Genomic DNA, 22,949 nt, shown 5'->3' with positions numbered 1-22,949 from the left:
GAGACAGATATATAGATATATTTATAGATATACAGATACACATAAACACACACATTTATATACGAGACAGATATATAGATATATTTATAGATATACAGATACACATAAACACACACATTTATATACATATATATATATATGTATGACTTACAGTGAAAGTCTTTTCCCAAGAGTGCTGGGCCCCTGCTGCTACCTGAGCATCTGCCCTCAGCTGCAATCTCTAACTCTGTTCCCCCGGAGACCTGACCATGCAACAGCAATGACATTGCTCAGCAACACTGCTCCTGGTAAAAATGACCCCTGACTGGTAAACTGCATCTGGTCTGCGAGGCACTATAAGGGAACCATAAGCATCTGATGGGTACACCACACATTGGGGCTTCCCTAACTGCGGTGACTCCTAACATGCACATCCTCTCTGCCTGACTCAAACCTTGTTGGGACACACAGGTCAAAAACTATCACACTGCCAGGTATGAGTCACACAGGCATTTTAGATTTGCACCAAGTGAGCCAGCTATGTGTGGAAAAGTCCTTTTTAAGTTCTAAATAGCCTACGTTATTTTTCATGACTGACACCTAAACTGCCCTATAAACTATAAATACTCCATTTTAATCATTCCCCGAGTTAGATGTAAGCAACAATATTTTGCATTCAATTAAACTAAGGCATTTTTGGTGAATCGCAAAGCATAAAACTTACTCATTACACAACTGTAGTAAATTTATGGTGCAAATAAATTTTATCTATAATTTCCCAAACCACTATGGAAAGTTAAATCATTCATTTTATATAGCAGAACATAATGTGGGACTACATAAAAACTAAAAAGAAGAAAAAAATTTTTCCAAAGGAGCTGGCCTCCAAGTTAATGGCTTAAGGAAAAAAAAATTATGTAATTTAAAAATCAAAATCACTTCCTAAAAAAAAACTAATCCTCAGTGTAAATCACAGTGGAAAAAAATCACTCTTGATGGATAAAGACGAGACAAAACTTGCCAAAATATAAGTATGGATATGCTTGAAATAACGAAGAATGATATTTGCAAATAGTGCAAATGAAAATGCCAATGAACGTAATATAACAAAATCAAATTTGTGATTCGGCCTTTTTAAAATTATGGTGACAGTAACTGTCCACTCTGAGACAGCTACTAGTTATGGAATGGTATTAATGGGACCAAATTCAGTACGGTCAGTGCGACACAGAACGTTCTTTTAGTCACATTCTATGCTACACTTCTTTTGAGGGCACTTAAAAATGCAAAGCACAGCTCCCCAACCTCACTTACATTCTGCTTTAATAGTTCTGGGAAATATCCAGGAACGTACATTTTTAAAAAGTGCTCATTCTGGGGAACCCCAGAATAGGACTTCAAAGGGGATCGACCTCCCTCACGCCACCTCCTGAAACGAGCCAGGAGGAGGGGATTTTACACACGTATACACACAGTCGTATTTTTCCCTTTCTCAGAAATCTTTATTCCAAGTATCACTAAGTCTTACGACTGATAATAAGGTGAAATATGTTTGTTTTAATTAAATCCCTTAATGACATATGTCAACTTTGGAATAGTTTTCACCTCTGGTGACAGGAAGAAAGAAAATGGAAGAACAGGGTAGGGATAGTGTTTTATTTCTTAAAGAAAAAAAGTGAGAAGTCGAAGCAAGTACAGCAAAAAGTTCATATCTGTCATTAAATCTGAGTGGAAGGTAACATGAGTATCACAGTCTACTTGGCTATATGTTTAAAATACTTAATATATTTTTTAAGAAATTTAAATGCATGGCATTATTCCACTAGGCAAGACAGTATAAGAGCATCAGCACAAACCCCCACTACCTGGAGACAGCAGTCACTCAACAGCCTTCGATAATTTTTATCTTGGAACGACACATCCAAGTTGATTTTACGCCCTTATGTTAGTTACAGAAAAACAAGCATGATCTGTTTGCGCTTGCTTAAAGCAATGCTGTTTCTCACTGTGAACAAGAAAATTTAAGTAAGGATGGACGGGAAACTGCCCCTCTTGGGTTCACATACCTGTGTCACTCCCAGATCCTGTTGACAAAGCTGGCATGATGCAGGCTGCAGGCTGGGACGCCACACTCCAAACACGCTCGGCTCACAAAGCTGCAGGGAATTCCAGCTCGACGGCTGCAGCCACGCTGTCTACCAAGATTTATGTATCGGGCAGGCCGTTTCCACGAAGAAAAGGAACACTTTAAAAATAATAATAATAATAATAAGGAAGATTACTGGATGACAACATTCTGTAACATTCAAAATTCTTAATCCAACACACTTCTTCAGAATTTCTTCTACAGACTACATGCAAGTATTAAGTGTAAGCGTTTTTGATTTTGATGCGAGATTTCTAATTAAAAACTTGAAAGTTCTTCATGCATGTATCAAGGCTTCCTTAAAGATTTTTACAGTTGGTCTGAGGACTGTGAATTACATAGACGGAGAACTTAAAGAAGCTTTTGTACGCCAATGCCATTCGAAAATTCCTTCCTTCTATTATAAGTCTAAGCTGTATTTCCAAATGCACAACAGAGACTCTATAAATTGTCAACAACTTTTAACTAATTGTAATTTTTTAAACAGCTCATCCTAATAGGACAACTGCAAAGTTCTCTAACCGAAAACTGCAAATAACCTTGAAAGAATACTAAAGCTGCAGCAAGGTGTTATTACAGATTTCCACAAACGTTAATAATCCAAACCTAACAGTCCACGCTAATCTACAAAAGTAAATTCTTTTAGTAAAAACTAAGCTTTGATGTATCTTGGAAAATACCAGTTTTTTTCAATAACTATTTTAACTAATGTTTCTCCCCAAACAAGCAGTAAAGGCATCATTGCACAGCAGCTGAGAGCAAGGGATGTGGAGTTTGGCCTGTTCTCTAATCCTGCTGGCTCTGTGACCCTAGACAAGCTATTTCATCTTATTAAATCTTAATTTCCTTATACGCAAATGGAGATAAGAGCAATTTGGAATTGTTTGATAATTAACTATGCTAAGGCAGAGAGCACACCATCTGGCACATGGCAAGCAAATAACAAATGCTGGCTATTATGACTGGGGTCGTTTAATTCAGGTAATAAGATTATAAAATGAAAACATAAAAGAAAGTAGCAAGATTAAAATTTACATTGGCCTGACACCTAGAAGGAGGCCATGTGGTTTCAATTTGGACCACTGCTGCCTAATAACGGAAAATACACTGCATTTACATTTTTTAGAAATCAGAAGAACACCACAATGCGTTTCAGTTCGTTTTGAATACATTTTCCCCAGTTCTCTGTAAAGCCAAATTCAGTAATTTAAAAGCATATTTTAACATATATTAAGAAGAAAAACAGATATTGTAAACACTCAAAAAACTGGCTCACTCCAATTCTTAAAGCCTTTAAATTGCTGATTCATATTACAGAATAAAGAAAATGAGCTTGCCAAATTTCATTGTGGAAAAGTCCAAACTATAAAATTCTATAAAGCCTTTTAAATGAGCTTTCTAATTATCAAAGTAAATGACAGTATGAAAAAATTCACCGTCAAGTAAATTATCTTGGACCAGACCATCTGATGCAATGTCTTGAATTTTGTTTTATATTATTACAAAGATTTATAAAGCTAAAGTATACCTACAAATCCATATAGAAAAGAGTGTTAATTAAAAATATGAGGACAGTTATGTTAAATAGCAAATTAAAATATAAATCACTAAGCTAAAAATGAAAGAGTTTCCAAAGCAAGGTTTCATTAATGCCCATCTCTGAAGCTGTTTTCCCAATAATTTTAAAGGCAATTCTGCTTTGCTTTCATAAATTATTCTAACAATCAGGATTAAGATTCAACTACATAAAAATATTCCTTAATTCAAACACAAACCAAGTCAAAAACAGACCATACATAATTTAAAGAATGCATTCAATTAGTAGACTCGTTTTTGCTGCTGGGCAAAAAGAAGGAAACAGTTAAAATTTATAAAGTGTATGCAAACACATTTCTACCATTAGGGCAATATATATGTGTGTATGTGGGTAGGTAGTTATTCACTGTGTCTGTATGTATGTAATTTAAGATCTTTATGCCATGAGAAAAGTCGTAATTTGTATGGGACAGATTGCCTAACTATAGAAATACACTATATAATCTACACTGTGCAAACTACCACTTTCTTCACGCCTTAAAGAATTTACAGTGTTTCACTTTTACAAACCACACACACCATATAATAAGCCAATTTATGCTTCTATCAAACATTCTATTAATACTATGACAACTTACATTCCACATCAAAACATCCTTCGGACTTGACGCTGCTGCTACACTACATACTCTCTGTGAAAGGCCTTAGCTTGTCTCATTTTTTATTTCATAATGAACCCTCAAGGTTAAATTTTTCCAGTCATATTAAGAAATATATGCGACAAAGTAATTATCTTCTCAGAACATATATATTAATAAAAAATAAATGGTTTGATAAAATCCCAACTAGTAAAATGTTTAATATTTTGTGGAACGAAGCAGAACTTGCTGGGTTTAACTTTCAAACTGAGCTAAATTTTTGTAGTAATCATGTTATTTTCTTTGGCTAAATTTATCGAAAATGCTTTGGAATTTGTCAGAACCCAGCCATAATTATTACTGACTGTTGTATGGAATCGATTTACTACAACACAAAAATACCAGCTGTTACAGTATGTCCTGAGAGGGATTACCGAATATTCTTAAATTGAAGTTCAATCCATCTTCCCATAAAAAGAGAGACCCGAACGCCAGGAACATAACAGCGGTATCAAGTGCACCTGAAGCATTTACAATGCCCAATAGAACCATTACAACCCGCCTTTAAAAAGCCTGATTTTTTGAAATTTCATTATTCCAGTTGTACCTTGCTTCTATATATCACACTGTATCAGGTTCTCTGGCATCGATCACGTGGAAACAGTGAAATATGTGAAGGGGTAGGAGCTTACAATGTTCGGTTTCTACCCGCCCCGGGGAACTAGTGGCGCTCCCGTGGCACTCATGACACCTAGTGGTCAACCACAGAAGTCCAAGTATCTGTAGCAGAAAGTTTGAGTTTTCAGTAAAGCAAAAATTGCTTTAACTGTACCCAGGAAGCAGTCATCTGCAAAAATTTTTATTAATGTGCACACACACACACACAAAGAAAAACAGGCTCCCCTGTGTGTTTCCTCTACTCTCAATACCTCACTATGACACTTCTTACACCACATGTAGTTTCCCAGGCATCGAGCAATGCTCCAACGCCAGCTGGGTGCCCTACAATTTAACTCAATTCTGACACCATCTACCTGGAGACAGGCATCAGATCCCACAGTTTAGGGGCTCAGCCCTACAAGATGCACCCCCCCCCTTCAGATGTCAATCAGAAGTCCAGGCTGTCACCTGTGTTTACTTACTCGTTTACCAGTTTATTACAAAAGAATGACTCAGGAACAGCCAGGTGAAAGAGATGCATAGGGCAAGGTATGCGGGAAAGGGCACGGAGCTTTCGTGGCTCCCTCTGGGTCTGCCATTCTCCCCGCACTCCCACGTGTTCACCAACCTGGAATCTCTCCAATAATCATCCTTTGGGGTTTGCATGGCGGCTTCATTATGTAGGCATGATTGATTAAATCATTGGCCATTGGTGACTGATTCAACCTGCAGTCTCTGTCCCTCGGGGGTGGGGGAGTGGGGGGGAGGGCAGTGACAATACTGACTGAAAGTTCCAACCCTCTAATCAAGGTAGGTCCCCCAGCAACTAGCCCCCATCCTTAGGGGCTTTCCAAAAGTCACCTTATTAACACACTCAGGCATGGCTGAAAGGGGCTTGTTACGAATAACAAAAGACACCTGTATTGCTCTTATCACTTAGGAAATTCCAAGAGTTTTAGGAGCTCTGTGCCAGAAACCAGGATGAAGACCAAATACATATTTCTTTTTATAAATCACAATCTACACACCCCCACGAAGTTAATGCAGATGAACAAGAAATCAAGTGCTGAACCTAATGTCCAAACACATTTCCTCTCTATTTGGGGGAGTATTCAAGAATATGAAAACTTTTAATTAACTTATCATGAATAAAGCACTTAATAATCATATTAACATCCCATTGTTTCCAGACAATAACTATAATATGGTAATAACTGTAAAAACAGTAATCCAGCTGTAGATTACTTCACCAGTCCACATATTCTAAAGTTCCACTTTCAAAACCTAACACAGCACTAACACAAACAAAAGTAAACTTATTTTTTACAAATCTAATATCACAGATTGGTTTAAAAATGATCAATTTGAAAGATTCATTAGTTATACTAGCCAATGTCAGCAGCAAATTGGTATCTATTAACATTATTCAAACCTTTATAAATTATAATCGTAGAAAATAAAGGAGGCAACATATAGCTAACTAGCGTAAACCTGCTCATATAAAAAGGCATTTATACCTTTTATACCAGCAGTTCTCAAAGTGTGGTCTGCAGACCCCCAGTGGTCTCCAAGACCCCTTCAGAGAGGGTCATAACGTCAAGTTATTTTCATAAAAATATTGAGACATTATTTGCCTTTTGTACTGTGTCAACATTTGCACTAATGGCGAGAAGCAATGGAGACAAAACCACTGGCACCTAAGCACAAATCAAGACAATACCAAGTTGAAACAATTCATGTCTATATTCTTCACTGCCAAGTACTGTCATTAAAAAAAAAAAAGGACTACATCAAACTAAAAAGCTTCTGCACAGCAAAGGAAACCATCAACAAAATGAAAATGCAATCTACAGCATGGCAGAAAATATTTGCACATTATATATGGATAAGAGGTTAATATCCAAAAAATATAAAAAACTCATACAACTCAATAGCAAAAAACCCCCAAACAATCTGATTTAAAAATGGGCAGGGGAGCTGAACATTTTTCCAAAGAAGACATACAAAGAGCCAGCAGGTACATGAAAAGGTGCTCAACATTATTAATCATCAGGGAGATGCAAATCAAAACCACAATGAGATACCACCTCACACCTGCTAGAATGGCTATCATCAGACAAACAACAGATAAGTGCTGGGAGGATGTGGAGAAAAGGGAACCCTGTGCACTGTTGGTGAGAATGTAAATTGGTGCAGCCACTATGGAAAACAGTATGGAGATCCCTAAAAATTAATGCTCCAGCAATTCCATTTCTGGGTATTTATCCAAAAGAAACAAAAACACTCACTCAAGAAGATATATGCACCCCCATGTTCACTGCAGCATTATTTACAATAGCCAAGACATGGAAACAACCTAAGTGTCAACCGATGGATGAATGGATAAAGGCAACACACACACACACACACACAAGGAATATTATTCAGCCATAGAAAAGAAGGAAATCTTGGGGCTAGCCCAGTAGCGCAGCGGTTAAGTTCGCACATTCCGCTTTGGTGGCCTGGGGTTCACCGGTTCAGATCCCGGGTGCAGACATGGCGCTGATTGGCAAGCCATGCTGTGGTAGGCATCCCACGCATAAAGTGGAGGAAGATGGGCACGGATGTTAGCTCAGGGCCAGTCTTCCTCAGCAAAAAGAGGAAGATTGGCGGCAGATGTTAGCTCAGGGCTAATCTTCCTCCAAAAAAAAAAGAAGGAAATCTTGCCATTTGAGACAACATGGATGGACCTTGAGGGCATCATGATAAGTGAAATAAGTCAAGTAGAAAGGGAAATACTGTATGATCTCACTTACACATGCAATCTACATAAACAAAAACTGAGCTCATGGATATCAGTGGCTGGCAGAGATAGGGGTTAAGGGGTGAGTGAAATGGGAGAAGGGGGCCAAAGGGTACAAGTTTCCAGTTATATAATGAGTAAGTCCTGGGGATGTAATGTAACGGCCTGGTGACTATAGTTAATACTATATTGCATATTTGAAAGTAGCTAGGAGAGTAGATCTTTAAAGTTCTAATCATGAGGAAAAAAAATTTTGTTAACTATGTATGGTGATGGATGTGAACTGCACTTATTGTGGTGATTATTTTGCAATATATACAAATATTCAATGATTACAGTGTACACATGTTATGTCAATTATACCTCAATTAAAAAATGTATAAAAAAAGAAACAAGGAGGAGAAAAAATGGTTCACTTCAGAATGCCCTTAATGAAGTAGTAAAAATCAACTGACTCTTCCACGTCCGTGTTTTTAATGTTCTGTGTGATGAAATGGGAAGCACGCAGACAGTGCTGCCGCTCTGAAGGAAGCCACAGCTGTCTCAAAGAAAAGCACTTGTGCAATGGTTTTTGTAAACTGAACTAGTCGTTTTTTTCATGCAACACCATATCTACTTGAAAAAACAACAAAAAGACAAACTATTCAGGCTATTCTGGTTTGAGTATTCGGCAGCCATTTTGTTGAAAATGAATGAAATGAGTCTGAGACTTGAAAGAAAACTACTGACAGTATGTGTTGCTGATGATAAAACATAAGCTTTCAAGCAAAAAACAGAACTTTATAAAACTTTCATGTGCTAGAGGCTTTCCTGGCTTTGCAAGGTACCCTGGTAACTGAAATGCAAATACACAGGAAGCCAGTCCCCACTCTGCATAGTTCCATCAGCTTCTCAATACCCAAAGGCTCTTCTGAGGTCAGTGATGATATTAGCAGACGTGATTTTTTTAATATTGTGTTGACATTTGGATAATAAACCAAGATTTTCGAAATTATCAATGCATAATATTAGAAAATCATGCATAGATAAAAAATTCGTTCAAAGGGCAAGATAGACCAATGGATTTTAAAGCTCTGATACAGTAAGTTTATTTTCTGGTTCCACATTGCAACTTCCTTTAAGGAGCCAGCACATGTCAAGTTTTGGTGTAGTATCAAAGAATCTCCAGAATTAACTGAGCACACTATTAAAACCCTCCTCCCTTTTCCAACTGCAGATCTGCGTGAGGCTGGATTTTCTTCATATCTTTCAACTACAACACACAGCAATGAATCGAAAGTATACACATATACGAGAACTGTCTTCTATTAAGCCAGGCATTAGAGAAATTCCCAACCCACCCATGTTTTTATTTTGGGAAAAAAGTTATTTTTTCATTAAAATGTTACTTATGTTAACATGTAACAAGTTTAATATTGTTATTTTTAAATAAATTGAAGCATTTTTTTTTCCTGACGATAATTTGCCCTGAGCTAAAATCTGCTGCCAATCTTCTTTTTCTATGTGAGCCACCACCACAGCATGGCCACTCACAGACGAGTGGTGCAGGTCTGTGCGCAGGAACCAAACCCAGCCCGCTGAAGTGGAACACACCAAATCTAACCACTAGGTCACCAGAGTTGGCTCAAAACAATTTTTTAAATTTCAGTTTTAATTTCCAATATGGTAAATATCAATATAATCTACATAAACAAACTCATTGGAGTCTTCAATAATTTTTAAGAGTGTAACAAGGTCCAGAGACCCCAAATGTTGACAACTGCTATTCTCTGCTGGGGTGGGCCAAGATTTTCTGGAAAAGGCAGACAGTAAACATTTTAGTCTTTGCAGTGCACAAGGTCTCTGTCTCAACATAGACAAAACGTACCTGAGTGTGCATGACTGTGTTCCATAATATTTTATTTCCAGAAACAAGGAGAGGGTGAGGTTTGCAGACCACTGTTCTATACCATTGCACCCTATCTGCTAGTGACTTAAAGATCTGAAACTAGCATGCTTTCCAGTAACATTTTTATTGGTTATTATTTAAATAGTCAAAGAAAGTTTTTTAAACATTTCAATTTTTCTTATGCAAAAGACACAGAATTTTAATCTATGCAGTTCCTAGTCATAAACAAAATCACATTTCAATTTTGTCTATTCTAAGAATCTCAGAGTCTGTCACTACACACAGAAAATAAAAAATATGCTTACAATGGTCAACTTGTTAGGCTGCTGTATGTAAGAAAATATGCTTTATACGGGCAAACACAAAAAATCCTAGCTTTCAAGAAAAAGGGAAAAATTATGAAAGTAAAACATCTCACATTTTACAAACTCAACAGGGTTCAAAATTATTATATAATACAAAACTCACATATCTCCTTACTACAAATGGAAAGGAAAATACCAAAGCAAAACAAAAGAAGAATCCCATTGAAAGAATCCTATAACCCTTTAAAGACTTACAAGAGGAAATGAAAAAACACTGCTTTATAATCCCCACGCTAAGAGACCCAGGCTTTAAGGCTGCTAGGAAAGTCTGCAAGGAGTCCTGGCCCACTTGCCAGAAAAGGGCATTAACCGTGAGTGCGTCAGGGCCTCCCCTGGTCAGCGCTCTCAGTAGGAAGGCACCCACTGCCACGCTCACTCGCTCAATTGCTCCTTGTCTGGAAGCACAGGTGTAAAGAATGAACTGGCATTCACAAGTAATGACCTCATTCCAGACTACCCAAACCCCCGACAACCATTAGTGCACCATGACCCAGTATTTTTTCTGAGTGGCCTGAACTCAAACCAGCAGCACTTCTAGCGCTGTGCACATCCCCCACCTCCTCACAGTGGGACACCTTCTCTGATGTGGCCTTTTCTCATTATACTTATTTTCTACCACCCACTACCAGAAAGTCTTGAAGAGTCGTCAAGATTACACCTTTAACTACCTAGGAACTTTTTTTTTTTTTTTGCTGTATTTTTGCTCTTTCCTCTAACTGTCGGGGGCAGGGGAGACTCACAGAACTTCTTCATTACATTTTCCTTGACTAATTCTCAATTCCAGACCCATGCCAGCATTCCACTGACATTCCCTTAAATCCTTTCTATTGCAGAAACCAATCTGGCAATCATTTTTGATAATTAAGATACATTGATGCAATTTTATATTTTTGTGGGGCTTATGTCCCCTGCTAGATTTCCTTGGGGATGGAACCCATATCATCTTATTTCCTTAAAAGCTGCATAATAGCCCCTATTCAGAAGTACTTCTGTATGTAACCAACTCCAATCTTCTAAGAGTTCTCTTTCCCTTCAAGATCCGGGTAACCTCATTATTTTACTTATGGGGAGACAGCACTGCCTAAGGAAGAGAGCACAGATCTTGAAATGAGACAGACCTAGGATCAGATCCCAGCTTTGCCTTACTGACTCCATGATCTTGGCCAGGCTATTTAACGAAATGAGATTAAATGCAATGACATAAGTAAAACACCTAACCTACAGTAGCCAACCAACAGATGACAGATTTTATTAGTACTTTTCAACCTTATTTTCATCACTTTGTGTTTCTCACTTACTCTAATCTAGCAAACTTTTAGAGATCTTACAATGAAAAGAATATAGGCTCTGGTGGGAGACAGACCAGTCTTCTGATTCTACCATTTACTACACGCACAACTTACAAGGTAAGAGACCTTGGGAAACCAAGTAAAATAACAATTAATATATACATATGATTAACACATATAAAATATATATACACACACAAATGTTAGCCACATAACATCGAGTGCACACAATTTCTCAGACATTAGGTTAAAACCTCGACGTGCATTGTTTTATCTAATTCTCACAATAACCCTATAAAATAAGCATGATTATCACCATTTTACCAAGGAGGAAACGGAATTTTAAGCAACTTTCTTTAAGCCCACAGCTTGAAGGGATGGTAATGTCAGCATGTATGAATTCAACGCCCACACTGTTAACTACGCTACAGAATGCTGCCTCTTAACTCTGTTATTTAACCCCTCACAGTTTTCTCAGCAGTCAAATGGAAATAATATCTATGACCCATTTACCTGTCGTGATGGCTAAATAAAACAATATATCTAAAGCCTGGGAACACACCACATGCTCAAATATTAGCTCCTCCTTTCCCCTAATCTTTCAACTTGATACCCTTGTTTTACTTTATCCTGTTTATTTACAAAAAAGAAAACTGCCCATTTTATATCCACATCCTCTGACTTGCTCTTCAGTCACATGATATGGTGCCTTCTCCTCAGGCAGGTTCAGAAAACAATATTCTCAGCCTTCAATCCACTGATTTTGAACATTTAGGACTAAACCTCATGTATAAAATACATGCTCTATAAAATCCACAGATATTTCCAAAACCTATGGTCATATCTTACAAGTTGACCAAGGGTATTATTGTTCCTCCATGTTCTATATCAGAAGCTCGAGAACATAATGCAGACTCTACCAAATCTTTCTTATTAACAAAACATCACCATAGCATAAACCATAACTCAGAGCTAGTAATTTCAAAGTTTCATGAGAACCCTAAAAATAAATTAGCCAACAAAGCAAGTCGCATTAAAATTATGTACCACTTCCTACTCAAATTGTTAACATGCATTAAAACACAATAAATCTATGTTTATTAAAGAGCTACATTTAACATTAAATTATAACAAAGTTACTAAAAATATAGCCCTTTAGTAATAAAGCCTCTAATAGCAACACAGTTGTGATTATCTGTACAGGCATGGTAAAACATCAGGTGAAAAATCCTAGAACTAACTGGTGAAAAATCCTAGAAATAACTGGAGTTAAAAACTAAATGTGAAAAAAAAAAAAAAAAGAATGTGTAAAAGGAAGGACATCAACAAGATAGTGAAATAGAAAGCCCCAGGCCCTTGTTTCCCAGGGAGAAAGTGACTTAAAAACAATATAAGGACCAAATTACCTATGTGATAACTCCAGAAACCAGTTAAGCGATTGCAGCACCCAGGTAAGCAAAAGCCAAGAAGAGCAACACTGAATCCAACAGGAAAGTCCACTGCATTTTCCCTGCCTTAACCCTCTCCACCCCCATCCAATGAGGCACAATCAGGAGGAAACCAACCACCTCATAGCTTCTCCCGAAGGAAGGAAAAAGAAGTGAGAAATGTGTGTTCAATGACCTGGCATGCCAAGAGGCTTCCCAAGGGACTGATTTCTGTCTTGCCCAACTCTGAGTGCTAAGAGGATGGCAGCATAACTGGAAGACGGCAGCAGACTGGAAGAGGTAGCTGTCATTTCAAATGCCCAAATCTCAACAAAAGGTCAAAAGGCAAACACGCAAACAGAGAAAGATAGCCCAATCAAAGGAGCAAAGTAAGGCTCCATCACCAACCCTAAGGAAATGGAGATCTATGGACCACCTGACAAAGAATTCAAAATAATCATCTTAAAGATGCTCAATGAGTCAAAAGACAACACAAATAAATACTGAAATGCAATCAGACAAGCAATGCGTGAACACAACACAAAGATTGAAACTCAAGGAAAGAAAAGAAAAATAGAAACTTTGGAGCTGAAGAATACAATAATTAAATTGAAAACTTCACCAGAGGGATTCAGCTGCAGACTTGATCAAGGAGAAGAAAGAATCAGCGAACTAGAAAACAGATCATGGGAAATTATGCTGTCAGAGGAAGGAACAAAGAATGACGAAAAGTAAAGAGAGCCCATGCGACTTATGGGACACCATAAAACACACCAAAAATGCATTATGGGAGAAGTCTCAGAAGGAGAATTGAGAAAGGAGCAGAGAGCTTACTTAAAGAAATAATGGCTAAAAATTTCCCAAATTTGAGGAGAGATATGAACATCTAACTGTAAGACGCTCAAAGAGCTCCAACTAGGATAAATGCAAAGAGACCCACACTTACACACATCACAATGAAATTGAGAAGTTATGGGTAAGAATCTTGAAAGCAGCAAGAGAAAAGTGATTCATTACATACAAGGGAACTTTCATAGATTATCAACAGGTGTCTCAGAAGAAACTTTGCAAGTTGGAAGGCAGGTGTATGACATATTACAAGTGCTAAAGGAAAAAAACTGCCAACCAAGAATATTTTATCTGGCCCAGTGCTTAAGTTAGCATGCTCTGCTTCAGTGGCCCAGGTTCAGTTTCCAGGCGCAGACCTACACCACTTATTGGCAGCCATGCTGTGGTGGGGGCGCACATACAAAACAGGAAAATTGGCACAGATGTTAGCTCAGGGCAAATCTTCCTCAAGCAAAAAGAGGAAGATTGGCAACAGATGATAGTTCAAGGCAAATCTTCCTCAGCAAAAAAAAAAAGAAAGAAAAGAAAAAAATACCATATCTGGTAAACTGTCCCTTAAAGATGGAGAAACTGGGGCTGGCCCAGTGGCGCAGCAGTTAAGTTCACACATTCCGCTTCAGCGGCCCAGAGTTCACTGGTTTGGATCCTGGGTGCGGACATAGCACCACTTGGCAAGCTATGCTGTGGTAGGCATCCCACATATAAAGTAGAGAAAGATGGACACAGATGTTAGCTCAGGGCCAGTCTTCCTCAGCAAAAAGAGGAGGATTGGCAGCAGATGTTAGCTCAGGGCTAATCTTCCTCAAAAAAAAAAAAGGAGAAATTAAGACTAAACAAAAAATAAAGGGCATTAATAACTACTGGACCTGCTGTACAAGAAATTCTAAAGGGTGTCCTTCAAGTTGAAATGAAAAGACACTAGACATCAACACAAAACCATATGAAAATATAAAGCTGTCTGGTAAAGACAGATATTTGGACAAATACAGAATCTTATAATATCATAATGTTGCTGTGCAAATCACTTCTAATTCTTCTACAGAATTTAAAAGACAAAAGCATAAGAATAACCAGAAGTCTATGTTAAAGAATACAGAATATAAAAAGACGTGATTTGTGACATCAATGACATGAAGTACAGGGAGTAGAGAGGTAAAGGAGTAGAGTTTTTTTGGTGTGCAATTAAAGTTATGAGTTTGAAATAGATTGTTACAGCCTTAAGGTGTTTTATGTATTCCCATGGCAATCACAAAGAAAATACAGAAGTCACACAAAAGCTAACGAGAAGGGAATCAAAGCATGTCATGACAAAGAAAGTCAATAAAACACACAAAAAAGGCAGTAAGAGAGGAAAACAGGGACGAAAAAGCTACAAGACATAGAGAAAACAATTAAGAAAATGGGAATAATAAATCCTTCTCTAACAGTAATTACTTTAAACGTAAAGAGATTAAACTCCCTAATAAAAGATATAGAGTGCTAATTGGATAAAAAACCAAGACCGACCATACGCTGTCTACAAGAGACTCACCTTGAATCTAAGGACACACACAGACTGAAAGTAAAAGGATAAAAAAGATATTCCATGCAAATAGAAACCAAAAGACAGCAGGGGAGGCCATATTAACAGACAAAATAGGCATTAAGCCAAAAACTGTAACAAACGACAAGGAAGGATATTATATAGTGATAAAAGGGTCAAATCACCAGGAAGATCTGACAATTATAAGTATGTACACATCTGACATCAGAACTCCTAAATATATGAAGCAAACACTGACAGAATTGAAGGGAGAAACAGACAGCAACACAATACTAGTAGGAGGCTTTCAACACCCCGCTTGCAATAATACACAGAACAACCAGACAGAAGAACAAGGAGGGAACAGAAGACTTGAACAACACTGTAGACCAAATGCACAGTCATAAACAGAATACTCCACTCAACAACAACAAAATACACATTTTCTCAAGTGCACATGCAACATTTTCCAGGATAGACCACATGTTAGGCCACAGAACAAGTCTTAACAAATTTAAGAATATTGAACTCATACCAAGTATCTTTCCTGACCTCAATGGAATGAAACTAGAAATCAATAGCAGATGGGAAAATAAAAAATCCACAAATATGTGGAAATTAAGCAACACACTCTTAAACAACCAATGGGCCAAAGAAGAAATCACACGGGAAATTAGAAAATATCTTGAAACAAATGAAAATGAAAACCAACATATCAAATATTATAGGATGCAGTGAAAGCAGTGTGAAGATGGACTTTTATAGCTGTAAATACTTATATTAAAAAGAATAAAACTCTCAAATCAATAACCTAACATTATACCTCAAGGAAGGAGAAAAAGAACAAAGTTAGCAGAAGAAGAAAATAATACAGATTAGAGTAGAGACAAATGAAATAGGGACTAGAAAAAAAAAATCAATGAAACTAAGAGTTGGTTTTCTCAAAAGATCAACTGGCAAACCCTTACCTAGAGGAAAAAAAAAAGAGAAAAGACTCAAATCAAAACTAAAAAAGGGGACAATACAACTGATGTCACAGAAATGAAAAGAATTATAACAGACTATTAACAACTGTATACCAACAACTTGGTTAACCTGCAAGGAATAAATTCCTAGAAACATACAATCTATTAAGACTGAATCACTACAAAATTTAAAAATATGAACAGATCTATGATTAGCAAAGAGATTGAAACAATAATAAAAAACCTCCCAATAAAGGACAACTGAGGACCAGATAACTTCCCTGGAGAATTCTACTTAACATTTAAAGAAATAACACCAATCCTCCTCAAACTCTTCCAAAAAGTTGAAGAGGAGGAAATACTTCCAAAGTCATTCTATGAGGCCAGTATTACCATACCAAAGATCAACAAAAATACTACAAGAAAACTATAGAACAATATCCCTAATGAATATTAATTCAAAACTCCTCAAAAAGTAGTAGCAAACCAAATTCAACAGCACATTAAAAGGATTATACACCACTACCATGTGGATTTATTCCTGAAATGTATGGATGGTTAAACATATGAAAATGAATCAATGTGATACACCGCTTTAACTCAATAAAAGACAGAAACCACATAATCATCTCAACTCATGTAGAACAAACATTTGACTAAATTCAACAACTTTCATATTTAAAACACTCAACTAGGAATAGAAGGAAACTACCTAAACATAATAAAGGTGATATATGAACAGCCCACAGCTAACATCATTCTCAATGGTAAAAGATGGAGAGCTTTTCCTCTTAGATCAGGAACAAGACGATCACACCCACTCTTGCCATTTCTATTCAACATGGTACTGGAAGTCCTAGCCAAAACAATTAAGCAAGAAAAAGAAATAAAAGGCATCCAAATTGAGAAGGAAGAAACAAAATTATCTCTGTTCAGATGACATGATCTTATATCTAGAAAACTCTAAAGATTCCATTAAAAAAATTGAGTTTCTATACACAAACGACCAACAATCCAAAAACAAATTAAGAAAACAATCACATTCACAATAGCATCAAAAAGAATGAGATACTTAAGAGTAAACTCAACCAAGGGGATGAAAGACCTACACGCTGAAAAACTACAAAACATTGCTTAATGAAATTAAAGAAGACATAAATAAATGGAAAGATATCTTGTGTTTACAGATCAGAAGACTTACAATTGTTAAAAGGTCCATACTATCCAAGGCAATCTACAGATTCAATGCAATCCTTACCAAAATCCAAAGAAATTTTTTTCAGAAATAGAAAAATAGTCCTAAAATTTATATAGAATCTCAAGGGACCCTGAAAAGCCAAAACAATCTTGAAAAAGAAGAAAAAATTACAGACCTCACACTTCTTGATTTCAAAACATATTACAAAGCTACAGTAATCAAAACAGTGTGTTACCGGCATAAAGACAGACATATTGCCAATGGAACAGAAAAGAGAGCCCAGAAAAAAAAATCCTCATGTATATGGTCAAAAGATCTTCAACCAAGGTGCCAAGACTATCCAATGGGGAAAGGACAGTCTCTTCAACAAACTGTGTTGGGAAAACTGGATATCTACACACAAAAGAACTATGTTGGACCCTCACCTTAAACCATAAACAAAAATTAACACAAACTAGATTAAAAACTTAAACATAAGATCTAAAACTATAAAACTCCTAAAAGAAAACATAGGGGGAATCCTTTGAATTTGGTAATGATTTCTTGGATATGATACACCAAAAGCACAGGCATCAAAAGTAAAATAGATAAATGAGAGTACATCAAATTTATGAACTTCTGTGAACCAAAGAAACAATCAACAGAGTGAAAAGATAACCTACAGAATGGGAGAAAATATTTGCAAATCATATATCTGTTAAGAGGTTAATATCCACAATATATAAAGAGATCCTACAACTCAACAACCAAAAAATGAATAAAAAATGAACAAAGGGCTTGAATAGACATTTCCCCAACAAGCTTATGAAAAGATGCTCTCTTCATTAATTATTAGAGAATATACAAATTAAAATCAGAATGACATATTACCGCACAAGCATTATGATGGTTACTATCAAAAAAACAGAAAACAAACAACTGTTAGTGAGGATGTAGAGAAAGTGGAACCCTGTGTACTGTCAGTGGGATTATACAATGGTGTAGCCACTACAGAAAACAGTATGGAGGTTCCTCAAAAAATTAAAAATAGAATTACCACTTGACCCAGCAATTCCACTTCTGGGTATTTATCCAGAAGAACTGAAAGCAGAAACTCAAAGAGATATTTGCAAATCCATGTTCACTGCAGCAATACTCAAAATAGCCAAAAGGTGGAAGCAAACCAGATGTCCATTGACAGGTGAATAGATCAACAAAACGTGGTATATACATACAATGGAATATTAGTCACCTTAAAAAAAGAAGGAAATTGTGTTACATGCTACAACATAGATAAACCTTGAGGAAAGTATGCTAAGTGAAATAAGTCAGTCACAAGAAGAAAACTACTTTGTGACTCCACTTATATGAGGTATCTAAAGTAGCTAAACTCATACAACCTGAAAGTAAAATGGTGGTTGCCAAGGGCTGGGGGGAGGGAGAAATGAGGAGTCATTTAATGGGTATAAAGTTCAGTTTTTCAATATAAAAAAGTTCTGGAGGTCTGTTACTCAACAATGGGAATATACTTAACACTACTCACTGTATACTTAAGAATGGTTAATATGGTAAATTCTATGTTTTATGCTTTTTGCCTCAAAAAAAAAAAGATATGAGTGTAACACCTAAAGACAGACTAGGGAAGAGAGAAAATTACTACAAACCAATAGTAGCCAGAAAAGCTGCCCAATAATCCAGAAATTATCAAAGATAGGAAAATTTAATTCCAGCAACAAGCAAACTGATTTAAGCAACAGTTGCAAATACAAGCCAGACTTCACAGTAGAGTGCTATAGCAGTCTCGGAACTCAAGTTTGAAACATAAATCACCGTTGTATTTAAATTCACAAATAAACACTTTGTCAGAGGGGAGGGACTAATACCAGGGGATTATGCTCTAAGTTTGAGATATAATAAATGGTTTTAACCATCACTATCAATTATGAATGAGAACCCAATCGCTATACCAAAGTACGCAGTGTAGTGAACTTAACAACACTCACTTCTTTTGGAAATGTTTCTAATTGTGGTTGGACAACGGTGCTATCCAACATTATTTCTGTGACTTCTCCCCTTCCAAGCACACTGGAAGAGAACTGAATTTCCCCAGCTCCCTGAAGTTAGCTGAGGTCTTAAGACTTGCCCTGACCAATAAAACGAAAGCAACAGGTTTGTCACATCCAGGAAGACGCATTTGAGAGCCGTTATGAGATTCTATATTTCCCTTTTCCCAAGCTGGCCAACATTCCAGATGATGGCACCTCCATCAGCCAAGTCCCTGACAGAGGATGACATGGAGCAGAGCAGCCCCCCGATATGTGATACAGAGACAGCATAAGCAAGTTGTTGGAGCTGTTTGCTACCAAAGCACAATGTAGCCCATCCTGATACAACGATCACTTGCAAAAATCAATAATATAGTTTTTACATTTCATATATCTGGGGCTGGCCCCGTGGCTGAGAAGTTAAGTTCGGCACGCTCCACTTCGGCAGCCCAAGGTTTCGTCGGTTCAGATCCTGGGCATGGACCTAGCACCGCTCATCAAGCCATGCTGAGGCGGCGTCCGACATAGCAGAGCCAGAAGGACCTACAACTAGAATATATAACTATGTACTGGGAGGCTTTGGGAGAAGAAGGAAAAAAAATATTGGCAACAGATGTTAGCTCAGGGTCAGTCTTTAAAAAAAAAAAGAAAGAAAGAAATAGCATAAATCATTTACTCTAAGTATCTACATTGCTATTTACTTGGTACTAATTACTGTTTTGTGGTTCAACACAATAGTTCCTAAAAATATAGCTTACTAAAACCATCTGCAATGAATCTGGATATTTACAAACATGATTTCATGCGTTCACTGATTCGACAATACAAATCATGCAAATTGTCAGTTTTGACAGTTTCTCAGGCCCTTCAACAAAGCTATCAAAAGATAATTTTCCAAAAATCGATTCTTGTATGAAAAGTATTATGTCATAATACCAAAGTTAACTCTATTTTCGATGGTTGTTAATGCATATTTACACATGTATTTTTTAAAGCTATCATCGACAGTGATAAAAGAAAATATATAATCCAAAAACACTGTTCATTTATAATACAAACAACTTTATACTAAGTTAGGTTTTCCTCCGCGGTGGTGGTCTGTCTTCACACTCTTAAAGGAAATCCTCACTTTCTTGACTATGAGATTACGTTCACGTTGCCTACCTTTCAACAGACTCACCTACTTTAATGATTTCCAAAACTGAAAACAAAAGAGAATAACCTCCTTAAAGAACAACTCAAAACCCTAATGCTATCTTGTACAGAAAAACAGTGAATCCTATATTAACTAAAAGAGAGTCTGTTCTGTATTGGCCCTGTAGGTATTCAATAGCAGAGAATCTCATATTTTGAGGTCAGTTATACCCAAGGTAACTTTAAGAGTATTGCATTGTTCATATATCTTTTAATGTTATTTTCAAGTACTTCAATATTTAAACTTCATTAATATTAGCTGCTAGAATCTACTGACTATACTTTGTAAATTTTTAATTTGCGTATCATAGCTCTGAAAAGGATTATTTTCATTTCCAGGGTGAAACAAATGAATGGAAAAAGGGAAAAGTTAACATTTCTAAAGTTTCATGTGAAGATGGAACAAAAATTAAGTTGCTAGGAAAGTAACATGCCAATCCTTGTTCAGAAACCATGGGAAACGCTTACACCAAAGAACATTTCATAAGACTACGCAAAGCCTTTTAGTGAACTTAAAGAAACACTGTCTCAGAGTAACACACTCTGGAAAAGTACACTGTGATGGACACTCACTCTACCATGAATTTATGTCAAGAAATCTCAGGGTTAGAGGAGCAATCTGACTGAAGACAGCGCATGCAGGGACAGAAAACAAATGAAAGGCCATATGGAAGGCAGCTGTAACCTCCCATTCATACATTCCTGGGAGGAGACGGGCCCACACAAGAAATGGCAAATGACGCAGACTGCACGTGGAAGTGGCTAAAGTGGTTCCAGTTTCACGAGTCTTTCCCCAAATGGCATCTTAGTGGCGCCCCTTGGCCTCCCTTTCTAAAATCTCCACACACCCCAACCCTCACTTAATGCTTTTTAGTGCTTTATCACAATCTAACGTGCTATGTATATTTCATCTATCTTGTCTAGTGTCTATCTTTCCTACTAGAATATAAGCCACAAGAGGGCAGGGACTTTTGCCTGTGTTGTTCATTGCTGAATCCCCGGTATCTCAGAATAGTGCTTGCCATAAGACTAGCTGGTTCCATAAGTATTTGTTGAATGAATGAAAGACTGAAGGAGTCAACAATCGAACCTCTACCGATTTTTGCTATGATAATATTATACAAGCTATTTTATGCCTCTGCCCACCCCCTTCCTAGTTCTCCTGCCCAAGGGAGGAAGAGTTGCTAATCTCATTAATCATGATGTAAAACACTCATGAGACCAAAGGTAGAGTAGGCAAATTCTCTAATTTAAATTAAATTAAAGATTAAAGATATTAAGAGGTCAGCATCTATTTCCAGTCCCTTTGGCACTTCTGGCTTCCTGCCCTGGCCCCTCCTACCCACAATGCTGTAGGAAGTAGACCACGCTAGTGCCAGTCGACTTGCCTGCTGCTCACTCTCTCCCTCACACGTGGGTCGGATCGTACTCGTGCTCACCTGCTTCCTCACACAACCTTCCATGATCTGGGCCTTTGGCACGACTCAAAGGCCTGGGCTTTCTTCCTCCCTGGCCAGCTCCTCTGCAATCACCTTTCTCTCTTCCCATGGAGAAGCCTGGTCTAGGCCACTACCTTAGCCAAGAACACTGTCCTCTTCAACTATTTTGCGTATTTGAATTTTTTTCTGATTAAAAACGTTTTCTAAGTTTTAAGTTTCTATTTAAAATTTAATAGCATTTACCATATATCCATCTCCCAAAAGTCTCAAAAGGAGAGGAGGAAACATTATATTGCCACAAATTAATAACAGTAAACCAAGCCTTTGTGGCATCTCTTATTGGATGTAACTAACAGAACTCGTTATCTTTACCCCCAAATCCTAATTTTCCTGATTCTATCTCTCTGAAAGATCTCCCCCGATGCCCTCATTTTGGAGAGATGCTTGCTGAAGGAATGTAGAGTAATGATATCTGCAGCTTACTCTAAAATCCTTCAGTAGATAGATTAGACAGTTAACCTGCACACATGGCAAAGTGTTACCAATTATTGGATCTAAGGTGCACAGATGGGTATTCACTGTACTGTTCTTTCTACTTTTCTGCATGTTTGAAATTTCTGAGATAAAAAGGTTTTTTCCTTCGTATGTCTCCCAGTCTCTCCTATCTCAGAGCCATGTCTCTCGGATCCTCATCAGCCCTCTTAGTAAATGCACTGATCCTGGACTTGCTCCATCCCCACCTCCAACCCCTCCTGCTCACTGCTGCCAGCATCGTCTAAGACACTGAAATGATCACGTTACTGCTCTACAGTAAACTATCAGATGACTCGACAGCACTTTCACGATAAAGTTTAAAATCCTTAAAATCATGCACACCCTCTGTCCTTTCTTTCAATGCAAAATCACACTAACACCCTCCCTCAAATCTTCCGTAACACTTCCCTCAACACACCTTGTTATTTCTTGCCTCTGTTTATTTGCTCACTCGAGTTCCTCTGCCTGCTTCAAAGTAAGGATTTAACTGCACGTATGTCATCACACTGCCTAA

The 22,949-nt window shown here is 37.3% G+C and overlaps 1 protein-coding gene across 2 annotated transcripts in view; it reads right to left on the bottom strand.

Annotated features, from left to right (window-relative positions):
• The window catches only part of MPP7 (MAGUK p55 scaffold protein 7), a 241,481-nt gene that overhangs the window by 160,459 nt on the left and 58,073 nt on the right, over positions 1–22,949 (bottom strand). For both annotated transcript variants that reach the window (XM_046678620.1, XM_046678621.1), the window contains exon 2: positions 2,046–2,224. In XM_046678620.1, coding sequence (XP_046534576.1) covers positions 2,046–2,082 — 37 coding nt within the window. In that variant the 5' untranslated portion in view covers positions 2,083–2,224. The remainder of the gene's footprint in view (positions 1–2,045; positions 2,225–22,949) is intronic.

The sequence above is a fragment of the Equus quagga genome, chromosome 12 (assembly GCF_021613505.1).
Source record: "Equus quagga isolate Etosha38 chromosome 12, UCLA_HA_Equagga_1.0, whole genome shotgun sequence".
NCBI lineage: Eukaryota > Metazoa > Chordata > Mammalia > Perissodactyla > Equidae > Equus > Equus quagga.
Note: the sequence above shows the minus strand (reverse complement) of the source record. Positions and strands in the feature narration are given on the sequence as shown.